General features: G+C 62.5%; 1 protein-coding gene across 1 annotated transcript in view; it reads right to left on the bottom strand.

Annotated features, from left to right (window-relative positions):
• The window catches only part of CCDC85C (coiled-coil domain containing 85C), a gene marked incomplete at its 5' end in the record, with an annotated part of 78391 nt that overhangs the window by 4216 nt on the left and 50959 nt on the right, over nucleotides 1-23216 (bottom strand). Inside the window, 4 exons of the mRNA XM_040478442.1 lie at nucleotides 819-914; nucleotides 5340-5447; nucleotides 8819-8857; nucleotides 14908-14957. Coding sequence (XP_040334376.1) covers nucleotides 819-914; nucleotides 5340-5447; nucleotides 8819-8857; nucleotides 14908-14957 — 293 coding nt within the window. The remainder of the gene's footprint in view (nucleotides 1-818; nucleotides 915-5339; nucleotides 5448-8818; nucleotides 8858-14907; nucleotides 14958-23216) is intronic.

The raw sequence follows: 23216 nt of genomic DNA on the forward strand, positions 1-23216 counted from the left end.
AGACCGGAGGGGCGGGTCCTCATCCTCACTTTTTGGTCCTCTTCCCTCCCCCTAGTGGCTCTGCAGAAGCCACACCCCCACATCGAGAGGCGGGGCAAGCTGGGGACGCCTCACCTGGAAGCAGGGAGGACAGGCTGGGCGGGGCTACCCGCGGGCAGGTGGCCTCGTGCTAGGCCAGGGCCCCCAGCTCGTGATTAGAGGGACAAGGACAGCACCTGCTCACACACGGGGTGAGTGGGCGTGTCCAGTCACTGCTGCGTGCGCTGTATCCGCGCAGACGCAGACCGGCCCCCAAACCCGGGGGACGGCGCGCCTGTGTCCGTGCACGCGTGGGGCGTCCACGGGTGCGCGCACAGGTGGGGATGTGAGGTCCGGGTGAGCGAGCTCCCCCAGGAGCAGTGAGAGCCTCAGCGGGACCTACCCCTGAGCAGAGAGGCAGGTGTGCCTGGAGACGAGGCTGGGCCTTGGGGTGCTGGGGCTTTAGTGCTACCGCAGCCCTGCCCCCGACTCTCAGGCTTTGGGGGAGCGCCGGCTCTTCCCCTACCGCACCCGGGCCTCAGTTTCCCCAGCTGCAGGGATGGCAGACAGGTGACACGCTTGCTCCAGCCAACTGACACCTCCATTTCCAAGGTGTTTGTGGTCACCCCGACCCCCCCCAACCCCTGCACAAGGACGAAAGCCCCCACCCTGCTGCTCAGATGCCCATGGGCTCAGAGCACGTGTGACGTCCAAGGTCCCAGGTCCTGCGCTGCACCAGGGATCTGGGGGCTCCTGAGGGGGCAGGAACTGGGTGAGGGTGGGCAGGGCCTGGCCCTCACCTTCATCGCGTGCACGACAGCCTCTGGCTTCTGTCCCGCGGAGCTGTAGCCGGCGGAGGGGGGCGAGGACAGCTCGGGGACCGGGCAGGCTGGGCCCTGTGGGAGGGAATCACGCTGTCGCAGCTTGCCCAGAAGGGCTCCCAGCTGGTGGCCACGAGTGCGGCCGGCAGCAGACAGAAGTCCCTGCTTCTGTGGGCCAGGGCCCAGGCAGGAGGAAACGGGGCCCGGCTGATGAGGGAGAGGAGGCAGGGAGGACAGAGGGGCAGCACCTGGCCCCCACCCCGTCCCGCGGGCTCCTCCTCACAGCCCGTGGGGAAGGCCTGCTGTTTCCCGGAGGAAGTGAGTCCAGCTCAGAGATGGCAGGGACTGGCAAGGAGCAAACCGCGGGGGGCTGCCTCCAAAGCTGCCACCCTCCCCGCCGACACCAGGTGAGTGGGCTAAACCAGGCTTCACCCCATCCCCCACCCCCAGGGACACTCTTCCAGCCCTGCCCGGCCACCGCATGCCACCGCAGTCGGCCGACACCTGAAACGGCAACCAGGTGCCCAACTCGGCACAGCCTGGGGTGCGGGGGCCGAGGCTGGGCGAGGAGGGGGGTCCAGCCCCCAGATGTCGGGCCCACCGATGTCAGAGGCTGCAGGTGCGCCCGGCATCCCCAGCTTCTTCTCCACAGGGATTACTGGTATGGGCAGGGTGCAGGGCCCGGCCTGCAGGGAGGCCCCATAGGAGGAGGGCCCCCAGACAAGGAGGACTCAGGATGGAGCTCTCCAGGCCAAGAGACACCAGAAGACACTGGGAGTGAGCCTAAGGGGCTCAGCAAACACCAACAGCCAGACAGAAAACACCAAGGGTCCCAGGCCCCCGGGGAGGCCAGGGAGCTGGGGTTCCCGGCACAGCTGTCCCTTCTCTGGGTCCTGGTTTCTTTCCCAGTCACCGACCCCAGTGACCAGGCAGGCTTGGTGAGCAGGCTCGTGGGGCCATCACCCTGGGATCCTGCCCAGCGAGGCAACGCTGTGCAGAGACTCTCGGGGCCCAGAACTTTCTGCTGTGGGCCAGCCCCTCTGCACTCTCCCCATCTGCCCACCCCACCTGGACCTTCTCCTGGCTCCACCCAGAGGCCGGGTCCCGTAACCTTGGGGCCAGAAAAGCAGACTTGGGCAAAGCTCTCCTGGCTGTGACCTGAGGCAGGGCCCAACCCACTCTGTGCCTCGGTTTCCTAATCTGGACAATGGAAGGGTCCCTGTGTCCCAGAGTGTGTGCAGAGCCCTGGGGTGCCGTCTAGTGGCCCAGGCTGCCTGGTCTCTGGGGCCCAGGCCAGATCTGTCGTGTGGAGAGATCAAAAACGGATCCAAGGGCTCTGGGGAGGCGGGTGGAAGGCAGAACACAAGCATGTGCCCGGCAGGCTGCGCTCCCCACATCGGCCAGCAGGGGGCAGTAGCCACACACGTTCAGCCCTTAAGAGGCACAGGGACCTCTGGCCTCCAGTCCTATCTGTACCTGGGGCTCCCTGAACAGCCGGCTCTATAGGCAGGGCAGGGGACGATTGCTGCTCCAGGGGGCTGCTTCCTGGAGCAAAGGCAGGAAGGGAGCCAGGAGTGGCCAGGGCAGGCCGTGCAATCCAGCCTTTCCCTGACCGACCTCACCAGGCTGCCAATGAGCGTGCCACTGCGGGTCCTGGGAAGGAAGCTGAGCTGGACGTGTAGCACGTGTTAAGGAGTAAATGCCACCGGGACTGGTACTCCCAGGGCTCTCCCCACACACAGCTCTCCCAGCGCTGGGAGGGTCGGCACCCACCTGAGCCGCCCAGCGCACCGAGTGCTTGCAACCCTCAGATGTTATCTTTCTACATCCCCATTTTACAGATGGGGAGAATGGGTCTGAGAGAAGGCCAAGACCAAACAGCCAGCCCCAGTGGGGCTCGAACTGGGTCTGTAGCTCCAGAGCTGGCGCCGGAGGCGGGGAGGCCAGCGTGTACCCGGGAGAACTGAAGCCACACGTCCACACACACACACTTGTCTGGAATGTTCAGGGCAGCACTATTCACAGCAGGCAAAGCACGGGAACAGCCCCAGATGCCCAGCAGCTGATGGTCGCATCAGCAAAACGTGACACATCCACGCCCCGGAGTCTCACTCGACAGTGAAAAGGAGCAAGGTGCTGACAGGCTGCGACAAAGCCTCCATCGCGGGGCGCTACGCGGAAGCAGCCAGTCACAGAGGATCGCACGCTACAAGTTTCCGTTGCGAGGAAATGTCCAGAATAGGGAAATCTACGGAGACACAAGCACATCCGTGGTCTCCAGGGGCTGAGGCAGGAGAGAGTGGGGAAGGTTGCTACAGGGCACAGAGTTTCCTCGTGGGGTAATGAGATGGGGTGATGATTACACAAATCTGCAAATATGCACAAAACAAAACAAAACAGGGAAACTGCATGCTCAAAAATAAAGTCGACCAAAAAAAAAAAAGGCAGGGGGACCAGTCTCCCCCAGGGACCTGTCAAAAGACTTGATCCTGCTCTCGGCTGGAGAATGCCAGAAAGCCACTGCCAGCTCCTTCCATGGGGCCCTGAGTCCCAGGTGTGGCTGGGCCCCCGGGCACCCTGCCCCATGGCCACCTGGGCCAGTGACCCTCGTGGGGAGCAGCTGGGGAGCCCTGCACAGACCTGCAGCCTCTGACTCACGTGGACAGGGAGAGGGGAATATGGATAGGGACAGGGGTGGGGCGGGGGGGGACAGCCAGCCTGGCAAGGAAAGGGTGTCCCCACCCTACAGGGTCACCTGTTTCACCTCGGGGCCCTCTGGCATGTGGGCGACCTTCCCTCACCGCCCCCCCCTCCCTGGACCTACAGGCACCTTACAGAAGATGGGCCAGCTGTGGCAGAGCCTGTGTCCCCAGCGTCATCGGGCACAGAGGGCCCACCCCATACAAGCCCTCACTCGCCCCGTGGACCCACGTGCCAGACACAGGCCATCCACTGCTGCCTCCGCAGCCTTTGTGGCTGAGCCTCCCCTAAAACACCCTACCTTCTCTGTGCACCTCGGAGACCTGCCCCCGGCCTTGAAGGAGGTTCACACTGGCCCTGGCCTCTAGGCCCACGTGGGCTCGGTGCCAGCACGCAGGATGCATTGCCCTTCCCGGTCCCCAGATCGCCGCAGCTCCAGCACACGGCGCTCCACAGCCACGGGATGAACACAGGTGGGGCGCTGGTGGGGGGCCGGGGGGCGACGGAGTGAAGGAGCAAGGAGCCAGCCCCCACTGGGGCACCCTGGGCTTCTCAGCGCCCTTCTGCACAAAGCACTTGGGAGCCCAACCCGGCCACAGCCTCCTGGATGAATATTTGGATTATCTGCCTGGTCGGCCCCAGCAGCTACATTCCTGGAGGTGTGAGGGCCTCAAAAGAAAACACAGCACCTGGATGGCAGCCAGCAGTGCCCCCAGCCTGCTTCTGCCGGCACCGAGGCCCAGCGAGGCCTGGCAGGGGCACCCCGGGGTCACCCTTGCTGGCCGGGGTCATGGGGAGAGAACAGCGGCCACCTGGAAGAGTGACCTCAGGCCAGCCGGGCTCCTCGCCCGTTCCCTGCGGATGGCCAGGGTCCCCGCCCGGCTGCACAGAGCACTGAAGCCGCTCCAGTCACGGTCACCCGCCCAGCTCGTGCGGCAAGGGGTCCGCGGGCAGCGTTTTTGGGCATGTTCACAGATTTACGCAATCATCCCAATAGAACACTTCCTCACCCCGAAAAGAAACCCCATACTCGTCAGCAATCCCCATGGCCCTCTTCCCAGCCCTGGCCAGTGAGCTCTGCCTCCCCAGACCGTGCACTCTGGACACGTCGCACAGGGATGACGGACACGTTGGCCCACAGGGAGCGGTCCCGACTAGCCATCCGCGTCCCAGAGAGCTGGCCCCACGCCGCGCCCCCCTCACGCACTCGGGGCAGCCCAGAGCCCAGGACCGCCCCGGAGGACCCAGGGTGAACTAGTGCCCGGCACAAACCGGAGCTCCTCCCCGACGCTCGGTCACAAAGCCTGGGTAGCGAGTACGCATCGCATGCACTGCCACCCCGGCCCAAGCCCCGGCCAGGCACCCTTCCCCGCCCGCCGGAGCCGAGCAGTGACAGGTGCCCTGCACCCGGGGCCTGGGCAGCCGCTCGTGGGGCCTCCAGACACGGCCCCTCGCCGCCCCAACAGCGCTCGGGCTTGGCCACCATCTCTAACCGCCTCGCGGGTTCCGCACAAGCCTCCGAGGGCCACAAGCCCAGACCCCCGGCTGGCAGAGGGCGGGAGGAAGGAAGGGGATGGAGGGCCACTCAGGCAGAGCCCCAGCTCTGACCCATCGCCCTCGCCTGACCTGGATGCTGCTCAGGCCGGAGACGAGGGTCCCAGTCCCAGGTGCGGTCACGGACCGTCCACTGGCCCGGGCAGGTCGGCAGACAGGCAGAGCCTCACCCCTGCACTGGAACGTGGATTCTGGAGGCACCGGGTCCACACGTGAAAAGTGCGACTCCAGGGAAGGGGCACTTACGTTCTGCAGGGAGTCCTGGTAGGAAGGCGGCAGGCTCGCCAGCTGGGATTCCGAGTGGTACGGGGAGAAGCCCTTCCGCAGAGTCCGGAACTCTCCAGAGCCTGCCTGCTGTGGGGGGGAGGGGGACAGGTTAGAGGGGCCCAAGGACTGTGCCCCGTGAAGACTTGGCCCTCCTGCCCCCACACAGTGGTCTGTACCCTCCCTCCCCTCTCCCTGCCTCACTGCCATCAGCGGGAGCCCTTGTCACCAGCCTCCCTGCTCACGTGTTGGGGCCACGAGGCAGGGGGCTCCATGTCGCTCCCCAGGTCATGCTGTATCAATGCGGCTTGAACAGAATAAATGAGGAAATGAGTGCGTGGCACCCCCCACCCCCGGCCCTCCTTCCTCTGCTCCAGCCTCCTGCACTTGCCCAGCCCAGCCTGGGGAACACCGTCTCTGGCCCTTGGGGCCCGCATCCAGCGGAAGGCCCTCCCACCTCCCACACGTGAGCCTGTCACTCTGCTCCGCTCAGTGCTCGCCCTCAGCCTCTGCTATAGGACAGGAGCTCCCAAATGTAGTTCCTGCATCTCACCCCTCTGTATCCACAGGAATCGGTGCATGCTTAGGAAGGAGGGAGGGAGAGGTGGAGGAGTGAGTGAGTGAGTGAGTGAATGAATGAACACATATTTGGCCTTAGGTGATTTTCCTCAAGGCCAAGCAAATGCCCCCCAGAGGCTGGGGGCTGTGATCTGCAGAGGGAGGGGATCCGGGGGTCCCGCTCAATCCCACACAGGCCCTCTCTGGTCCAGCTGAGCACAAGCCCCTCCATCACTAAGAGCCTGGGCTGGTGTTTCTGGCCCAGACACCTGTTTCTACTCCAAAGGAACTGAGAGCATGCTGTTGGGCAGATAAAACAGAGAATGTCCCATAAATCAACAGGGTGCCGAGTTACCCAAACAGATCCTGGAGGGGAGGAGGCCAGAGCAGGGGCAGGTGAGCCAGACGGCCTAGAACCCCTCCTTCTGCTCACCAGCCCCCCTCTGCTGGTTCGGGAGGGACCCACATGCAGCCTGCTCCCCTCCTGCCAATTGCTGGACACAGACCGCAATTCTCATGGGTCTCCAGCCTCACCAGCTCCATGTTCCGCCCTCCCATCCCCATCAGATCCCCCAGGTCAGACCCCCCAGGTCTCAGGGGGCCAGCTCAGGGGCACACAGCAGTGTCTTGTAAGCGTCTGTGGGACTAGAATAAAAACCCACTTAAGGCAGATGCCCCGCGGAGGCCGCTAGAGCAAACATCAGAAAGCAGATCTGAGCAGTCACCCACCAGATTACCATCACCCACCCCAGGCACCTTGGCCAGGAGGAGAGACAACTATTCCCATGGCCTCCAGGAAGACCTCAGTGTAAACAAAGGTTACCAAGAGGCACAGAGGGGAGAGAAGTGGTGGCCCACCCTCCCATGGTGGCCCCTGAAGTGTAACAGGGTGTCACCAGAACCCTTAAAATGTGACTGCCACGTCCCCTGATTATGGCCAACCCTGGGCTGAACCAGAGGTGGGTGGCCCAGCGAGGGGTCCCCTCTGCCACCTGACACCAAAATGACAAAGACCCTGCCCCCTTGCCCAGCACCCCCTCGCCCCCCCCAGCAGGGGGACCCCCCCCCCATCAGGGCACCTGCGCCTCTCGGGCTCGCCCACCCTGGGCAGGGGGATCCACCTTCACTCAAAGGCAAAACTCCCAACCAATTATTTTCCTGGCCAGGTGACAGTTACCAACTCGTCTCCAATGGACAGTACGTTCTAACCCCAGTCACGCTGAACACCACACCCAGTGCCACCAGGCTCTCACCAGGCCCCCTGCCACCATTCTGCAGGAGCACGCCCCGCCCGCCTGGACAGGCTGCTGAAAGGGCCCAGGCGTAAGACTCAGCGCAGCTCACACACTGACATTTATTTGGCCACACGGCCAGGGCTGTGAGCCACCGCTCTCTCCCAGCAGTCCCTGGGACCAGGACGGCTGGACGCTGCCTGTCCTTCCCCAAAGGACCGTCTAGAACCTCATCCGGGCCTCGTCTCCCCCTCGTCCACACCTCCTCTGGTGCTAGACCAAATGGGTTCAGAAGGAACTCCCGTGTTGGTACTGAGAACACTGGTTTATGTAGCCCCCTCCCTCCCCCTGGATCATTTCCTCGGAAGGACATGTATGTACAAGGGGGTGGGAGGGAGTGTTTTTAATTAGCACATGCAATTCCCACGCCTGCCTTCGGTGATCATCTATAAATATTTGTGTGCCCACAGAACTTTATTAGCGACCCACCAAGCTGGCGGGGGAAAGACACACGATCTCTCGTTAGGGGCAACGGGACTAATGACACATCAACATGAGGGACCATAACGGCACTTCAATCCAAATGAAAAATCCTGGGATGTGCCTGTTGGTGCCCAAGAATGAAATCCTCAGGTTTTCATCGCCGAGGGGATGTGGAGCTGAAATGGCCTTGTGGGTTGGCTGGGCCTGCTCAGGGTGGTTCAGGAAGCGGGGACAGGATGCCTGCCCTCCTATGGGATAGGATCCCAAACGAAGGTCCCTCAGGACCCAGGGAGAAAGGATCTGCCACACAGAGTGGGCGGGGCTCCCACATCCTTAAAGGACACATGGAGTGCAAACAGGTTTGCCCCTTCCAGCCAGGGGGGACACCCGGGAGGCCACGCCCCTGCCCCCCTACCTCCCTCCACCCCCCCTGCCGAGTCCGCTGTTAAGGACACGGGCCTCAGTCCCTGCGTCGCTGCCTGGCTCGGAGCTGGCGTGAACTCGGGCTGCCCCAGCCCCTCTGGGCCCCCGCGGGCATGCAGCGAGCTCCCCAGCCATTGCCCGCCGGGGGGGGGGGCTCCAGGGAGCACCGTCAGAGGGCTCCTCCTGGAGCAGAAAAGGGCCACAGCAGGATGCAAAGGGAGGACCCTGCCCACGTGCCCCTCCCTGGGCAGCAGCTGTGGACGGGCTCGCTCAGAGTAGCTGTCACCCCTCCCACCTGCTGCCCAAAGGACTCCGGTCCCCGAGGGACCGTCTGCTGCAGCACCTACTGCGTGCACCCGGCAGGGACGCAGCGTCTACCGTGCGAAGCCAGGACCGGGAGGTGGGGCCTCAAGGGTGAACGCTGACAAAGGGGCGTCCGGAGAGCACTCGGACTACAAAGGCCAGCTGGGTGGATGCGGTGGCAGCTCAGCGAGCACGGCCTGCGTGGGGCACCGCGGAGGCCGCTGCCCCGTTGGCTCTCTGCTGCCGTTCGGCAAAGCTGGACTCCAATGCCAGCTCGGGAAGGGCAGACCCCAGGAAGAATCTAGAAGCAGAACCGGGGCACCTGGGGGTGCTGAGCTCCCAGGAAGTGCCAGGAGGGTGCCAGGGCCGGGGGAGACCCGGAGGAGACAGGACAGCACACAGCACTCAAAACAGCCCCCACCACAGACACCACTGCAAACACGTCCCGCCAGGCGGTTCTACCTGAAACCAGCTTCTCGGGCGGCCGCAGGGGCGGGGCGGCTGCAAGGGAAGAGGAGCGGTGTCACCCAGGAAATGCCAGCCACGGCCCCCCTCGGCCCCCCTCCCCAGGTCCCTCGGTAGCCCAAAGGTGCCGGAGCCTCGGCCGGGCCGGGGTGGGCACCTCGGAGCCCCCACGTTTTTGGAAAGCCCCATGTTTACAAGGGCTGCCCGAGCGCCTGGCCCGCTCCCAGCCCTCTTGGGGCTCACACCAGGCCCCTGCACTGGCCTAGAGGCGCCCCGAGATGCCAGCCCGCCGGCTGGGAGGGGCGGGGGGGTGACCGGCGAGGACCCTCACACGGGCATGCTGGTACAACCGTCCGGCCACACTTGTCTTCTCGGTTTCCCCTTTAATTTCAAGAGAACTCACTTGCAGGCCGTTAAGAAGAGAGCGGCGGCTTCGTGGCTGGGGGCCCAGACGGTTCTTCCTAATTGGTGCTCAGATCAGGCAGCGGAGGCCCCACGCGGGGCGAATGTACGGTTACTATTACTCACCCACTGCTGGCACCGCGTCCCTACTCCCCATGCAATGTCAGACCCCAAATCCCAGGTTTCAAACTCGAGCGTGTGGCTGATGGCAGAACACCCAGACGGTCTCATCCACCACAGTGACCATCGGCCCCTTACAGGTCCCCTCGGCAATAAGGTGAGTGAGAGGGAGGGACAGGCCTCGGGATCTCCCCAGGAAGGGGTGGGGGGCTTTGGGGAGGGGAACAGATTTGCAAAATCCAAATCCCACCGCGGCTGGGTGACTCTGAGCAGCCCATCAGTGTTCCAGGTCTCTGCTGCTTGCAGGTAAATCGGGGTCACGGAGGGCACTCGGCTGCTGGATGGCCCACGACTCTTTCCACTGGCCAGCCCTAGTCCTCAGTGCTTTGCGGGATTCGCCCTTTAATCCTGGGGCGGCCACCATCAGTGTCCCCATTTTACAGACGAGAAAACTGAGGCACAGAGAGGTTAAGCCCCTGGCCCAACGCCCCCCAGCTGGTAAGCGGCACTTTGGCGACTTGAACCAGGCCCTCTAGCCCTAGAGTCCTGGGCTTGGCCTTGACGGTCACCCAGCATGTGGCTCACAGTGGACAGCGATTAGGCCTCAGGCATAGAGGGGACAGAGGTGGTATTCCTAGCCTCCTTCTGCCCATATGGCTAGACAGACCATCTGCTCAGATGCTAGAAAGGTTTCCTCCCTGGTTGGAGGCGAGGTTCAAGGACCGGTTCTGAGGTTCTGCTAAAGACGTAGCTAAAGCCCTCCAGAGATCCAGAAAGCACACCATTCGCAAGAGAGGGAGCAGGACGTGACCACCAAGCCTCAAGCAGGGACAGCCCAGGGCCCGTCAACCAGCAGCGACCTGTCCCAGAAGGCACCACCAAAGAAACACTGGAGGCCAGCGTCTCTGGGCAGCTTGGGCAAGGGAACGGGCCACTCAGGGCGACAGGTCTTCCCCGGGGACTCAGAACACAGCACTGAGGCGTCGGCACAGGCTTAGAGGGTGGCAGACTATTCCGCTGTCCCCCGGCCCGTATGGTTCAAAACTCAGACAAAGGCCAGAAAGGAGCAGTTCATACGGGGACGGGCCAGGCCCAGGCAGGTGGGCGCAAGTCTACCACAGACCTCGAACATCCCAGGTCCCTGAGAGCAGGAAAAAGAGAGAAGGGCAGGCAGTGCCCGGCAGGCAGCGGGCATCACCGTCATCCCTGCCTCACAGGTAAGGACCGAAGCATCAGGACATAACGCATCATGCCTAAAGCCACAGAGCAGGTGAGTGCTGGCGCATCATTTGAACTCCAATTCCTCTAGAGCCCAAACCCACTTCTTCACACCATCAGGCCAATGACGCCATTGCTGCAGGCTAGATTGTGTCCCCCCAGGTTCATACGTTGACCCCGTGGCCCCTAGAACCATGAGACAGCACGCTTCTGTTGCTGAAGCTACCCGGTCTATGCCTCTTTGTTACAGCGGCCCCAGGACACTGATACAGTCACTCAGGCCCGGACGCCCTCCTCCACCCAGGCCTCAGCTTCCCCATCTGCGCTTGGTGTAAATCCTGGGGTCACTTCTAGCCTGAGTGGTTCAGGCGACCCTGTGTGGCGTGGCAGGATAAAGAAAGGGCAGGCACAGGGGTGAGGAGGAGGGAGGCGGGCCTGGGCCACAGCCTCCATCCCCAGGATGGCTGCCCACTTGCCCCGTGTGACATCAGCCCGAACGTCACTGGCTCTTTTGTAAAGCTGGCTTCTGGGCGAAAGCGGAGCCTTACATTTATCAGCCCAGCAGGGGGATTAAGCGAGGGAACCAAGAGCCGAGGCCCCGGCGTCAATGACAGCCGCCCCCACCCCAGCGCGGCCGGGCACAGAATCCACAGGAAAAGGAATCATGTGTACGGGGGCTCGAGATGAATCATCGCAGAGGAGGCAGCTGTGTTGACGGAATTTTAAAGCCGACACGAGAAAGAAAATACGAACCGCAATACGGTAATTTAGTCTGTGAACACTCTGGCACGTTTTTAATTAAAGCTATTTTGGAGTTAAATAGAGGCCATGAGGGGAGGGGAGGGGAGAGGCGGGGGCAGTGGGAAGCGGAGGCCGCAGAGGCCCAGACCCTGGAGCCACGTCCCCTTAAGATGGTTCAAAGAGGAACAGCACTTTCTCCTGCTTTTCGCCGAAACGGCAGGTGCCGGACTTTCCTGCGGTTCCCGTGCGGTTTGATCTCAACGACAAGGCTTAAGTGCCAGAATCATAAAATCTGACAAGCCCGAGCTCACGAGACCCAGGCCAGAAGCCCACCCGTGGCAGGAAGGAATCTCTCTCTCCAAGATTCCCAAATGTGGGCATCCATCACGTGACTGCCTCCAAAGATGACCAGCTCACTACACCTCATGAAGCGGCTGGTCCTTGGTTCGGCAAGAGCCAGCCTCAGCCTCCCCTCTTGCCCCAGGACTCTGGGTGGGTGGGTGGCCAGGAGCTCCCCGAGATGTATCCACCTAGTCCAGCTGAGCTAGGCCCTGGAGATGCAGATGTGACCGGTCGGACCCAGCAGCCAGTCCCTGAGACGCCGACAGCCCAGCAGGGGTGGGGGGCAGGCTCCCTCCAAGGGAGGATCGCGACAGCCTAGCAGCAAGGGAGGGCAACTCACAGGGCTGAGAGCTCAGACTAAGGACCGAGCCCCCTGGGGGTGGTTGGGGAGGGAGGCTGTCGGGAGGGGGCCATGCCTGAACCCTTTCTTCCCTGGACTCTCTTAGAACGAGGCCAGTACACCCATCGTGGGCCTTGTCCCACCTGGGGGGCTCTCCTTGCCTCTGCCGTCCTCCGGCAGCCTCCTCATGCACATGAGTCCTGCTAGCTGAACAAGGAGGTGGTCAGGCCCGTGCCTCGTCACCCCCGAACCCCTAGGGCCATGCACAGCAGGTCACCAACTATACACGAACTATACACGAAGCCCATTTTACAGGTGAGCAAACCGAATGGTGCCATCTGAGCTGCCCCAGAAATCCAAAAGCAAGTGAGGTGTGAGTTGCCACTAGGAAGCTGACAGCAGGCCGGGGGGGGGGGGGGGGGGGGGTGTCTCACTGTCTCTGTCTCTCATCTCTCCTGCAAGGCTCAGAACAGCAATGCCCTCCTCTGCAGTCAGATGACCAACCCACCCTCGGGGCCAAGCTCTGGTGACAGCAGGTGGGAGGGCAGCAGGAGCCCCGGCCATGACCCTGGAGACATTCTGCCAGTGGCTCCCGGGTGTCGTTGCTGACCGTAGGTTGAGGCCCAACCGTTTTGCTACAATAAGGGGTCAAGGATGCACGGCGCACTGGCGGAGGAGGGCCGAGGCCCCAGCACCACGTGGCTGACGCCGGATGCTTGGGACGCTGGATGCTGAGTCCCTGGAACTGTCCCTCTACTAGCAGTAGGCGAGGCAAAGCTCATTCTTGTCCCTAAATCTCAGTCTAACCGCCTGCAGCCAGCGAGCCTGGATCCCAGCGAGGGTCTGCAAGCCCCCATCTTTGGGTATCTCTGCTTGGCCCAGGCGTGGGCACCAGTGGAGGACGGACAGAGCCCTACTGCTGCTGCCTCCAGACCAAGGCCCCAGGTATGACCCCTGGGAGCAGGTCCGAGCAGGCTTGGGGGTGGGAGAGTGGGGGGCGGGCAGAGCCAACCACTGCTCAGGCGTCTGCTGTCCCCCTGCTGCCCAGACACAGGGCCCCTGACAACCTCCAACTCTGCACATGTGGGCACGGGGCCAGCACGCACAGCCATCCGGGGCCTCCCTTGTGACAGCAGGGGCGCCCCCAGGGAGGAAGGACTAGAAGGGACCCCTACTTCAGGTCCTGAGTGTGTGCACATCTCCCCCAAGTCCACAGCCAGACCCACCACTGGGAATCGGGGTATATTCTTCCAGTGGGACAATGTGGCCCGGGGTCGGGGACACTCCTGTGTTTGTGGGAAAGGGACCACAAGCTATGCCCGGTTGGACCACAGAACCACAAGGCAAACAGCATCCTGAATTCGGGGCCTGGGCTCTCAACATGTTCTTCCAAGGGAACAATGAAACAAAGGACAGTCAGGCTGGGACAGACTCACGAGGCCACTGACCCGAAGCTTCGGGTCCAGATCGTGGTCCCGGCCTTCATTCTGCCGTCCATTGGGCACCTGCCCACGGCAAAGGTCCCCGAGCCTTAAATCTGCCCCTCCCCAACCCCCAGTTCTCCCAGCATCACTTCTGCCTACAGCTCCTGCAGCCCAGGCCACATACCCTCCTTATCAACCCCCGCATCAGGCCCACTCAGAATGCAAGGTGCCCCAGCAACCCCACCCCCACCCCCCGGGCCAGGTGAGACCCGAGCCCCGCCCCACCCAAGGAGGCAAAGAAGCCAACAGGTCTTGTGGCCAAGCCCTTCTGCCACACAGCACCTTAACCATATAGAGAGTTACCAAACCAGCCCTGCAATTCAGTGCCTGGTGACATACCACAGCATGGGTGCGGTGGCCCCGGCGGTGTGGACAAGTGAGTCCTGCTAGGCTGTGGGACTGCCCACACAGCCCACGTGGGGGTGAGGCGTGGCATGGCCGTGGTGGGAGCTGTCCTGCGTGCCGGGGCCATGAGCCTCCCAGCAGCCACCCAACGGGCAGAGAGGGGGCCTCGGGCTTCCCGAGCGGGACAGTGGCACCAGGCCTGCTGGTCGCCTAGCAACGGGGCCCGGCAGCTGAGCCCTCCCCGGGATCGGTTCCCAGAGAAACGCTCTGGACATTCTGGCCGACGCTTACGGGCTGGGGGCATGGCAGGGGAGGGGGAGGGGAGAGTAAGCCAAGGATGGGGACAAGGGAGAGAGAGGCTGGAGCGGCTGCCCAAGCCAGGTGGCCCCCAGGACCCCACACGGGGCCGACCACAGCCTCCCGTCCCTGTCCCCACCCACGGCAGAGAAGGCCCCCGTCCTGGCAGTCACCACCCTGCTCCGCTCCAGCCGTCTTCAGCAGGAGCAGAGCCGTGTGCACCCCTGCACTGGCTGTCACCCTGCCCAGCCTCCCCGCTGTGCTGTCCTCATCCTCCAGCCTCTAACCTGCCCTCCCTGTGCCGGGGACGAGCCGGTGAAAAGACAGCCTCATCTGCCTGTGGGCGGAGGGCGGACCCCGGCCGGGAAAGGAATAAGGGCGGCAGGAGCAGGGAGGTTTCCATGCGGGAGAGAGTGGGGATGTGCCTGCCCCGTCTCCGGCCTCGATCTGCCCATCCGAGGGGCAAAGCGGCCCCTTCTTCAGCAATTGCACAGTGCACACCATCTCTGGGACAGGCCTAGGGCTGACCCGAGGAGCTCACAGACTCCTGGGGACAGCAGGGAGAGGCTGTGATGGGAGACACCCCAAAGGCCGTGGCGCAAGGGTTAGGTCCGTGACCCCCAAGTTCCAGGGGGTGACTCCGGACGGCAGTGGGGGCAGGTGGGTGGCTATAAGCCCCAGGTAGGCTGGGACATGGGTGGGCACTGGAGCGGTGGGGTGGGGGGGTGGGGGTGGGGGCTCGCACCGGCCCCTCGAGTGCAGTGCCCCCCGCTGTCTACCACCCCCAGTCAGCTTACCTGTGCGAGGGCCTTGGTCTCCAGCTGCCTGATGTAGGTGGACGAGGGATCTGTAACGACACAAGTAGGGAGCATCTTAGTCATCAGACTCGGTCTCCAGTGAGAGTCACACCCCCGATCAGAGGCCCTGATGGGACCCTCACAGCCAAGGGGCAGCACACAGCGGGGTATGGGGTCCAGGGAGCCCCGTCCCCGGCACGGTGGGGAAACTGAGGCCCCAGAGGCGTCCAGGACTCCTCCGCTCCACCCTGCCTGGCACACAGGAACTTCGGGAGGCACACGTACTGTGGGCGAGCCACCAGCTTTCCTGGAGGACTCTGCCGACGAGAGCAGTCAGCGGCCGCGCCCTGGGCCAAGTCAGGGACACGCTCCCCAACCGTGCACCCCCAGTTTCTGAAAGCGGCAGGGGGGGAAAGCCACCCTCCCTCACCACCCTCACATGTTTTGCAATCACATCAGAAAGGCAGATAAATTGCCCAGTCCTGCCTCCCAGAGCCCTGGTCCTGCCTCCCCAACAGGCTAGAAATCAGCCCCACCAGCAGAGGACAGAAGCGCTAACCGAGTCACCCCGGGCCAGGCTGGGGTGAGGGAGCCTGCCGAGGTGGAAGCCGAGGGCAACCCAGAGCACAGGGGCGAGGAGCGGGCTGCGGGACACACGGCAGGGAGGGTCAGGGCAGGGCAGGCAAGGGGACGCCACCATCACGGCAGGTGTGGCTGTGCAGGTGGAAAGACAGGTCACCCGGTAAGGGACAGGCTCCGTGCTTCCTGTCCACATGAGCACCGCACCGGGGTTCACGTGGCCCGGACACCAGCCTACACCCCGTCCACCGGGCCAGTCACTCACTGCTCCTCCTGCCCTCAACAGGACACCCGGGCTCCCCAGCCCTTTATCTCAGAAGTCACCATGGGGCGCCTGGGTGGCTCAGCCGGTTAAGCATCCGACTTCAGCTCAGGTCGTGATCTCATAGTTCGTGGGTTCGAGCCCCAAGTCGGGCTCTGTGATGACAGCTCAGAGCCTGGATCCTGCTTCAGATTCTGTGTCTCCCTCTACTCTCTGCCCCTCCCCTGCTCATTCTCTCTCTCTCTCTCTCTCTCTCTCTCTCTCTCTCTCTCTCTTTCTCTCAAAAACAAATAATAAAGATTTAAAGAATAAAAAATAAATAAAAAAAAAAAGCCACCAGAGAAGCCACCAGACCCTTGGCCAAAGCCACCTCTCTATAGCACTGCCTTGGGAGGTGGACCCCGCGGGACTCATAACACACCTGTGCTGTGGGACAAGCTGGACCATTGGGCCACCTAGGGAAAATGAAGCATCTGCCCCCCGCACACAGCCGGCGCTACCCGATGAGCCCCTGGGTGATATGGATATAATGCCCCCCCCCCCCCCCACTCATGCTCAGCTGGCGGTCCCCTCCCCAGAAGGCCAGAACCTCCCTCCACTGGGGCTGGGGCTGGGGCTGGGGCTCGGCCCAGGCCTCAAGAGCTCCAGCCCATCCATCAGCAAGGCCACCAAGGCCACACTCTGAGGCTACCCCCAGCTACGGGAGGCAGTCTGCACACAGAGGTGCCCCCTCTGCCCAGTGACCTGCCTGCTGGGGGGCACTATGGGCAGGGTCTTCGGGAGCTCCGCCCACCCAGCCCTAGCCTGGGCCCAGGAGCATCAGCCCAGCCCGGGAGCAGGAATTGGGGGGGACGGCCGGGCCCACCCTGAGAAATGACACAACAGGCCCCTCCCGCCCCGAGTCAGCACCACTCAGCTCCCAGGAATGCGGGGCCTGCTGGAGAGGGAGGAGGGCCGCTCCCCCGCAGGCCTGCCGCCCTCACCCTCAGGGATGGCACTGGGGAGCCCCCATGTGGGGGGCTGCCCCCCACAACACCTCACCACCCCCCAGCCCTGCAGAGCTCCTTGACGGCCAGGAAATCAAGGCTCTGAGTTGAAGTGGTTTGTTCACGGCACAACTCAGGGCAGCAGCGGAGGTGGGACGGGAGCCCGGGGCGGAGGGTGACCCCAAGGGCCTCCTCGTTAGGACCCCGTGTGCATGCCCTGTGCCCGCCCCCCAGCCTCAGTTTATTCTCAGTCAGCCAGGACGGACAGACACTTCCCACATCACACCCACGCAAACAGGCCTGACGGGAAAGGCCTCAGGGTGTGCCGGACCCCTCTGGGCATAGGGAGGCAGAGGGTTCCCTGGGACACCAGCCGGGGAATCAGTGGACACATGCTGCAGAGATCTCCCAGCTCTCTTGTCTCGCCCTTTAAGACAAAGAGGCCCAAATAACTAGCCGAGCCCTGTGTGGCCTCCCTCTGGGTGGGGTCGGTGGGGGAGGGAAGACCCACCCCGGGGGTGCCACCCGGCAGCCCCAGCATCTGGCGAGGGTCCAACAGGCATCCTCCCCACTTTGCAGATTCGGAGGCCGAGAGGAGCGGCGTCCCCCGCTGCAGGCGGGTGAGCAGGGGAGCCCAGGGCCCAGGCTGCCAGACCCTCTCGCCGCCGCCCGGGGCCCACGACCCCAAGCGTCTGGCTGCTGTGACCTGAGAGCACAGCACCGTGAGGAGGAGCTGGCACGCGTCCCAGAAAGAAGACGTGATTCTTGGTCAAGCCTCTCTCCTGGACCCTCCGCGACCGCCTGATTCTCGGGCACGACGGCGAGCCGGCCCCCCCCCCTGCTCACCGCGGCCCCCACCGGGGGCAGCACTGCCAGGCACAGCCCTGAACTCAGGAGGGGACCAGTCACCTGCACGCCACCAGGGGCCTGCCCTGCCCTCCACGAGCCATCGGGAAGTGGGCACATTTCCGCCCCGGTTTCCTGGTATGGGGGTGGTTCTGTCTCCCTCTGCCAATTTCTAGGGGTCCACCAGGAGCTCCCAGCATTTCCTTTTTTTTTTTTTTTAAGTTTATTCATCTTTTTTGAGAGAGAGAGCATGCGAGAGCGAGCGGGGGCGGGACAGAGAGGGAGAGAATCCCAAGCAGGCTCCACGCTGTCAGCGCACAGCCCGATGCGGGGCTCGAACTCACGAACCCTGAGATCGTGACCTGAGCCGAAAGCAAGAAGCCGGCGTGAACGACGGAGCCACCCAGGTGCCCCTAGCACTGCCCCTCTTGGTCAGACCACAGCCGGAGTCACGGACTGGGAAGGAGTCAGCAGATGTGCCGACCGAGCCTCAGCGCCCTCTCTGGACTGCGGGCGGGCCGGACACACACCACTGTTCCTGCCCGAGCAAGCCAATCCCTCGGCCACGGCGGGGTCCAGCCCGCGCCTCCCAGGATGGCAGCGAGGAAAAGAGAGCGGGGACAGAGCCGGCACCAGGAGAAGGGACACAGGCGAGGCCACAAATGACCCAACAACGCCCCAGCCGCCCGCCACCCGCTGCTGCCAGGAGCACACCTCAGGGTCCACGGGCCACAGCACACAGGCCACACGGGGGCACAGACCCGGCGCTGCCCCCACTCAACCCACCGTTACGGTTTGCCCCAAACCCCACGCAGCTGCAGAGAACACAGTATCCTTCAGACCACCAGGGTCTGCTGGGCTTTTCCTTCTCATTCCTAGAGCCCAACAGGGGAGGTCTCAAAACATTTTAAAATCATCTGGTGCGTCCGATGGAATCTATCCTCAAGAGTTCGTTCTCATTATGAGGAATGCAGACCGTGTGTGACAGTGGCCAGAAATGGAAACAACCATTTGTCCAATGACAGCAGAGAGCCACGCCCTGTCATTCAAACGACGCTGAAGAAGGATGTCCCTCCTCGACAGTATGGAAAACCCTTCACCACCCCCCCCCCCCCGGGGAGGGCAGGGGGGGGAGAGGGGCGCACAGGGGGGGTGGGGGGGGACAATATCGATGGAAGGAAACAAATTCAGGAGGGAGGTACGTGGGGACATCGATGGTGGTGCTCACATACGGGGACAAGTGACTATTTATCCGCACCACTCGTTAATTTTCAAATAATCTACTTCCAGAAGAGGGAGAAATCTTTCTTTTATTAAAAAAAAAAAAGAGGGGCGCCTGGGTGGCACAGTCGATTGAGCGTCCGACTTCAGCCAGGTCAGGATCTCGCGGTCCATGAGTTCGAGCCCCGCGTCAGGCTCTGGGCTGATGGCTCGGAGCCTGGAGCCTGTTTCCGATTCTGTGTCTCCCTCTCTCTCTGCCCCTCCCCCGTTCATGCTCTGTCTCTCTCTGTCCCAAAAATAAATAAAAACGTAGAAAAAAAAATTTTTTTAAATAAAAATAAAAATTAGTCAATGAATTAAGAGCCATAGTAAAAAGAGCCAGATGATGTACTTTAAAATGTCCATAACAGGGGCGCCTGGGTGGCGCAGTCGGTTAAGCGTCCGACTTCAGCCAGGTCACGATCTCGCGGTCCGTGAGTTCGAGCCCCGCGTCGGGCTCTGGGCTGATGGCTCAGAGCCTGGAGCCTGTTTCCGATTCTGTGTCTCCCTCTCTCTCTGCCCCTCCCCCGTTCATGCTCTGTCTCTCTCTGTCCCAAAAATAAATAAATGTTGAAAAAAAAATTAAAAAATAAAAAATAAAAAAAAATAAAAAAAATAAAAAGAGAGAGAGGATTAAATTCTCACACCAGCATCTTGCAGAGCCACCCACGGACATCCCAGAAGCAGAAGGGTGGCCAGGAGGATGGCCAATCAGCGCCCCCTCTGCCCACCTCTCCCAGCTCTGGTCTGGGGGCCGTTCCTGAGGCCTGAGTCTGCCCCTTCCCCCACCCCACCCCACCCCCCGAGTTTAAGAGGATTCGAGGCTGTCTCGGCCACATTCAATCCCATCCCCACACTCAGCTCCCCAGACCAGGCTCTGCTCCCTGCCAGGGGCCCAGGAGCCAGACATCTGGTTGCCCATGGGTCAGAGCAGGTGTCCTGCAGCAGGAAGAGTGGCAGCAAGGTGGACCTTCTGGAACAGGGGAGGGAGACCCCGGAGGGCCGGGCTCCCTGGGAGGATGATCCTTCCCAGCAGCCTCGGGCAACTCGTGATCCCGCTGGGCGCCTCTGAGCCCCAGCCTCTCGGAGATGAGTGTGTAATTAAATTAATCCCAGGGTTTGCAGTGGTGAGAAACAGAGCCCCAAGGGAGGGATGCGTCATTTCCCGGCTCGGCTGTTTATGGGGAAAATGAGAGGTGACTACTGAAGGGACCCCTGGGGCTGGGCTGGCCAGTGTGTCCCCTCAGACCCTCCGCAGGCTGCCCCCAGGCCTCACCGGACCAATTCTGGAGGATTCACGATGCAGCTTCTATCTGGGGGCCGGGGGGGTGGCGGCAACGGAGAGGGGTCTGCGATATTCTTGCTTTAGAGCATTGGCCCTCGCCCCGGCCTCCTTGCAGATCCTGTGTTCCCGGGAGAACATGGAGGGCCATGCAGCCCGCGGACGGGAGGGTGTCATGGAGCCCACAGGGTCTGCAAGATCCCCTCACGGGTACAGACCACGAGTCCACCCCTGCCTTCTCAGAGGGTAGGTCTGGCAACACATCACATCCCCCCCTCCCGGCCAGGTACCCTCCCCAGCCTCACCTCTAGTCCGGATGGTAAAAATCTGAGGGGCACCGGGGTGGCTCAGTCGGTTGAGCGTCCCACTTTGGCTCAGGTCATGATCTCACGGTTCGTGGGTTCGAGACCCGCCTCGGGCTCTGTGCTGAGAGCTCGGAGCCTGCAGCCTGCTTCAGATTCTCTCTCTCTCCCTCTCTCTCTGCCCCTACCCTGCTCACACTCGGTCTCGCAAAATAAATAAACATTAAAAAAAATTTAAAAAAAAAAAAAAAGAAGAAGAATTTGGGAGCCAGAAGCCACATCCAATCATCCCTGTAAGCCCTCGTCACCTACTCAGCCCTAGGCACATAGCAGGCCCTCGGGAAAAGTCTAAACACCTGCCAGATGGTCAGTTCTCCACCCTACAAGGTCCCAGTGGCAGAAGCTCCAATGAAAAGCACTCAGCCTGAGACCATGTGTGACACAGCACCCCCACCCCACACAGGACACCCCAGAAAGACCCAGAAGCAGAGCATCCAAGGTGCGAAGAGCGGGTGTCCCTCCGAATCTCATCCAACAGCAACGGCCAGCCACACCGCGAGCTTACGTCTGAGTGTGGGTGCGGCGGGGGTTCAAGTACACGCGGGGTGTGTGGGAGGTGACCCCAGGGAGCCCAGGTACGGGAGTCGGGAGGTGAGGTGGGGAACAGAAGGAGCCGATGAAGCTGGTGTCAATCTGCCCGGGAGGGTCTCAGAGTTACCCCCTGCCCCAGGGCTCGCTGCTGGGGGCAGCTCGCGGCGGACAGGTGCTAATGCCCCAGCGTTGCCCACCCGGAGAGCTACAGGCACCAGCAGGTGAAGTGGGCGGTGGACACGGAAGCAGTAAGTGCCACGGGGATCTGGGCAGAATCCAACAGTGTCTGTCACAGCTCAGGAGAAAGTACGATCTTCCCCTTCTGCATAGGAAGGAGTGGGGGCGGGGGGGGGGTGTACAACGACACACAGTGACTCTCCAGTGCTTCCCCTCCCGACCCTGCCCCCCTCCCAGCCGCCTCCCGCGGAGCGGGGTCCCCACGAGGTCTCAGGGACAGGCAGGCTTGGTGGCAGGCCATTCGTTCGCAGGAGACCGGGCCGCACCCGCCTTGGGCCTCCTCCGTGGGGGTGGCTGACATTTCCACACCGCCGCTCAGTTGATGACATTCCCTTCTCCTTCCACTTCATTAAGATGGGCCGGCACCGGGGCCTGTGGCTCCATCGGGGCAGGAGGGCCTCATCAGACGCCAGCACATCGTCGTTCTGGGCGTCCGGCCCTCTGCCCCAGAGGGTGGACCCGGCTCCCGAGAGCACATCTGCTCTCCCGTGGACCTGGCTTCTCGGCTTCTCTCCCTTCTCCCCAGCCAGGACTCCACCCCAAGGGACAGCAAGTGCCTACCACCATCTGTAGGTCGGGGCTTGGAAATCAAAACCAGGGGGGCCAGGCCTGGGAGATGCCCCCAACGTGCAGATGAGGTAACTGAGGCTCAGGGAGGTGAAGCGAGATTCGTAGACCACGCACGGGCGGAGCGGCCTCCTCCGGTTCAGTGCAGCCCCAGGCTCTAGACGGAAGCCACCCTTCCTGCAGCGCCCGGCCCCCGCTGGCCAGTGCTCAGTCCCCAAGGGGACTCTGCCCCACCCTGTCCCGCCCACAGGCCAGATCAGCAGGTCTTGGAGCTGCACGGCCCTGCCGCCCTCACGTCTGACACATCGCACTCCAGGTTCCCTCCAGCAGCACCTGGAAATGGTCCATCTTCTTAAGGGACCCGGGGGATGTTCTAACCCCAGGCTCACCTACTTCCTGAACGCTGGGCCTCTGCTGGACAGAAGCCTCTGGAATGTTGAAGGCTCCCGACGTAGGTGAGGAGACACGAGAAGCTGTTTCCTGACCTCAGTGCAGTGCGCCCACTCAAACCCTCCCAGGGACCCTGCCAGGAGGGCAGCAGAAAGCCTGTCCTGTAGAGGAGAAGAAGGATGCTCACAGAGTGACCGGGTCTGCCCAAGCTCACAAAGCCAGGCACCAGCAGGACCAACAGCCACGCATGCTCGTCCAAGGGCATGGTCCCCTTCTCAGAGGGTCCCCCAGTCTAACGAAGGGGGCAAAGACTGAACAGGTATATACAGCCTGGGGGGGTAGAGGGCAGGGAGAAATCAGGGGCTCCTTCCTGAAGGAGGCGGCATCTGAGCTGAGCCCTGGACTGAGATGAAAGCAAGCAGAGCTGACAGGCAGGCAAGTGGAGTGGGGATGGAAGGCAAGTCTGAGCAGGGCACAGCGTGAGCAAAGGCACAGAAGCGAGACCATGGCAGGCAGGTTGGGGAGCACCTGAGCTGCTCGAAGGCCATCAGTATCTGCTTCCTGGCACACACCGCAGCCTGGAGAGGCGCGGGCTGAATGTGAGACAGGTATTACTTATGGATGAAGGCGAGAGGACTGAGGGAGGCATATCGGGGGGAACATCGGGTTCCCGTGAGGACGCCTCTGAGCCGTGGCGGCACTGAGCCAGGCTGGGCACCTCGGCCCCTGCCGCTCCCTCCTCTGCCTGGTTGCCCACCTGAGCTGCCGGGCAGGTGCGCAGGGGGGCCCGGGCCAAAGCCACTAGCCACAAGCTCAGCAGTGACTCCCAGAGCCCCAGGGGTGGGACAGGGTTCTCACATCCACGCAGGGCATTGAGAACGGCACCTGCTTCCCATTCACACACTGAACTTCTACTAGGTTAGGGCAGGTGCCGGGCAAAACCCTCAGCGTCACCCCATGTGATCCTCATGCCAAGCTGATGAGATGGGTCCTGTCATCACTAGCCC

This window comes from Herpailurus yagouaroundi, unplaced genomic scaffold, assembly GCF_014898765.1.
Source record: "Herpailurus yagouaroundi ecotype Mexico unplaced genomic scaffold, PumYag 141, whole genome shotgun sequence".
NCBI lineage: Eukaryota > Metazoa > Chordata > Mammalia > Carnivora > Felidae > Herpailurus > Herpailurus yagouaroundi.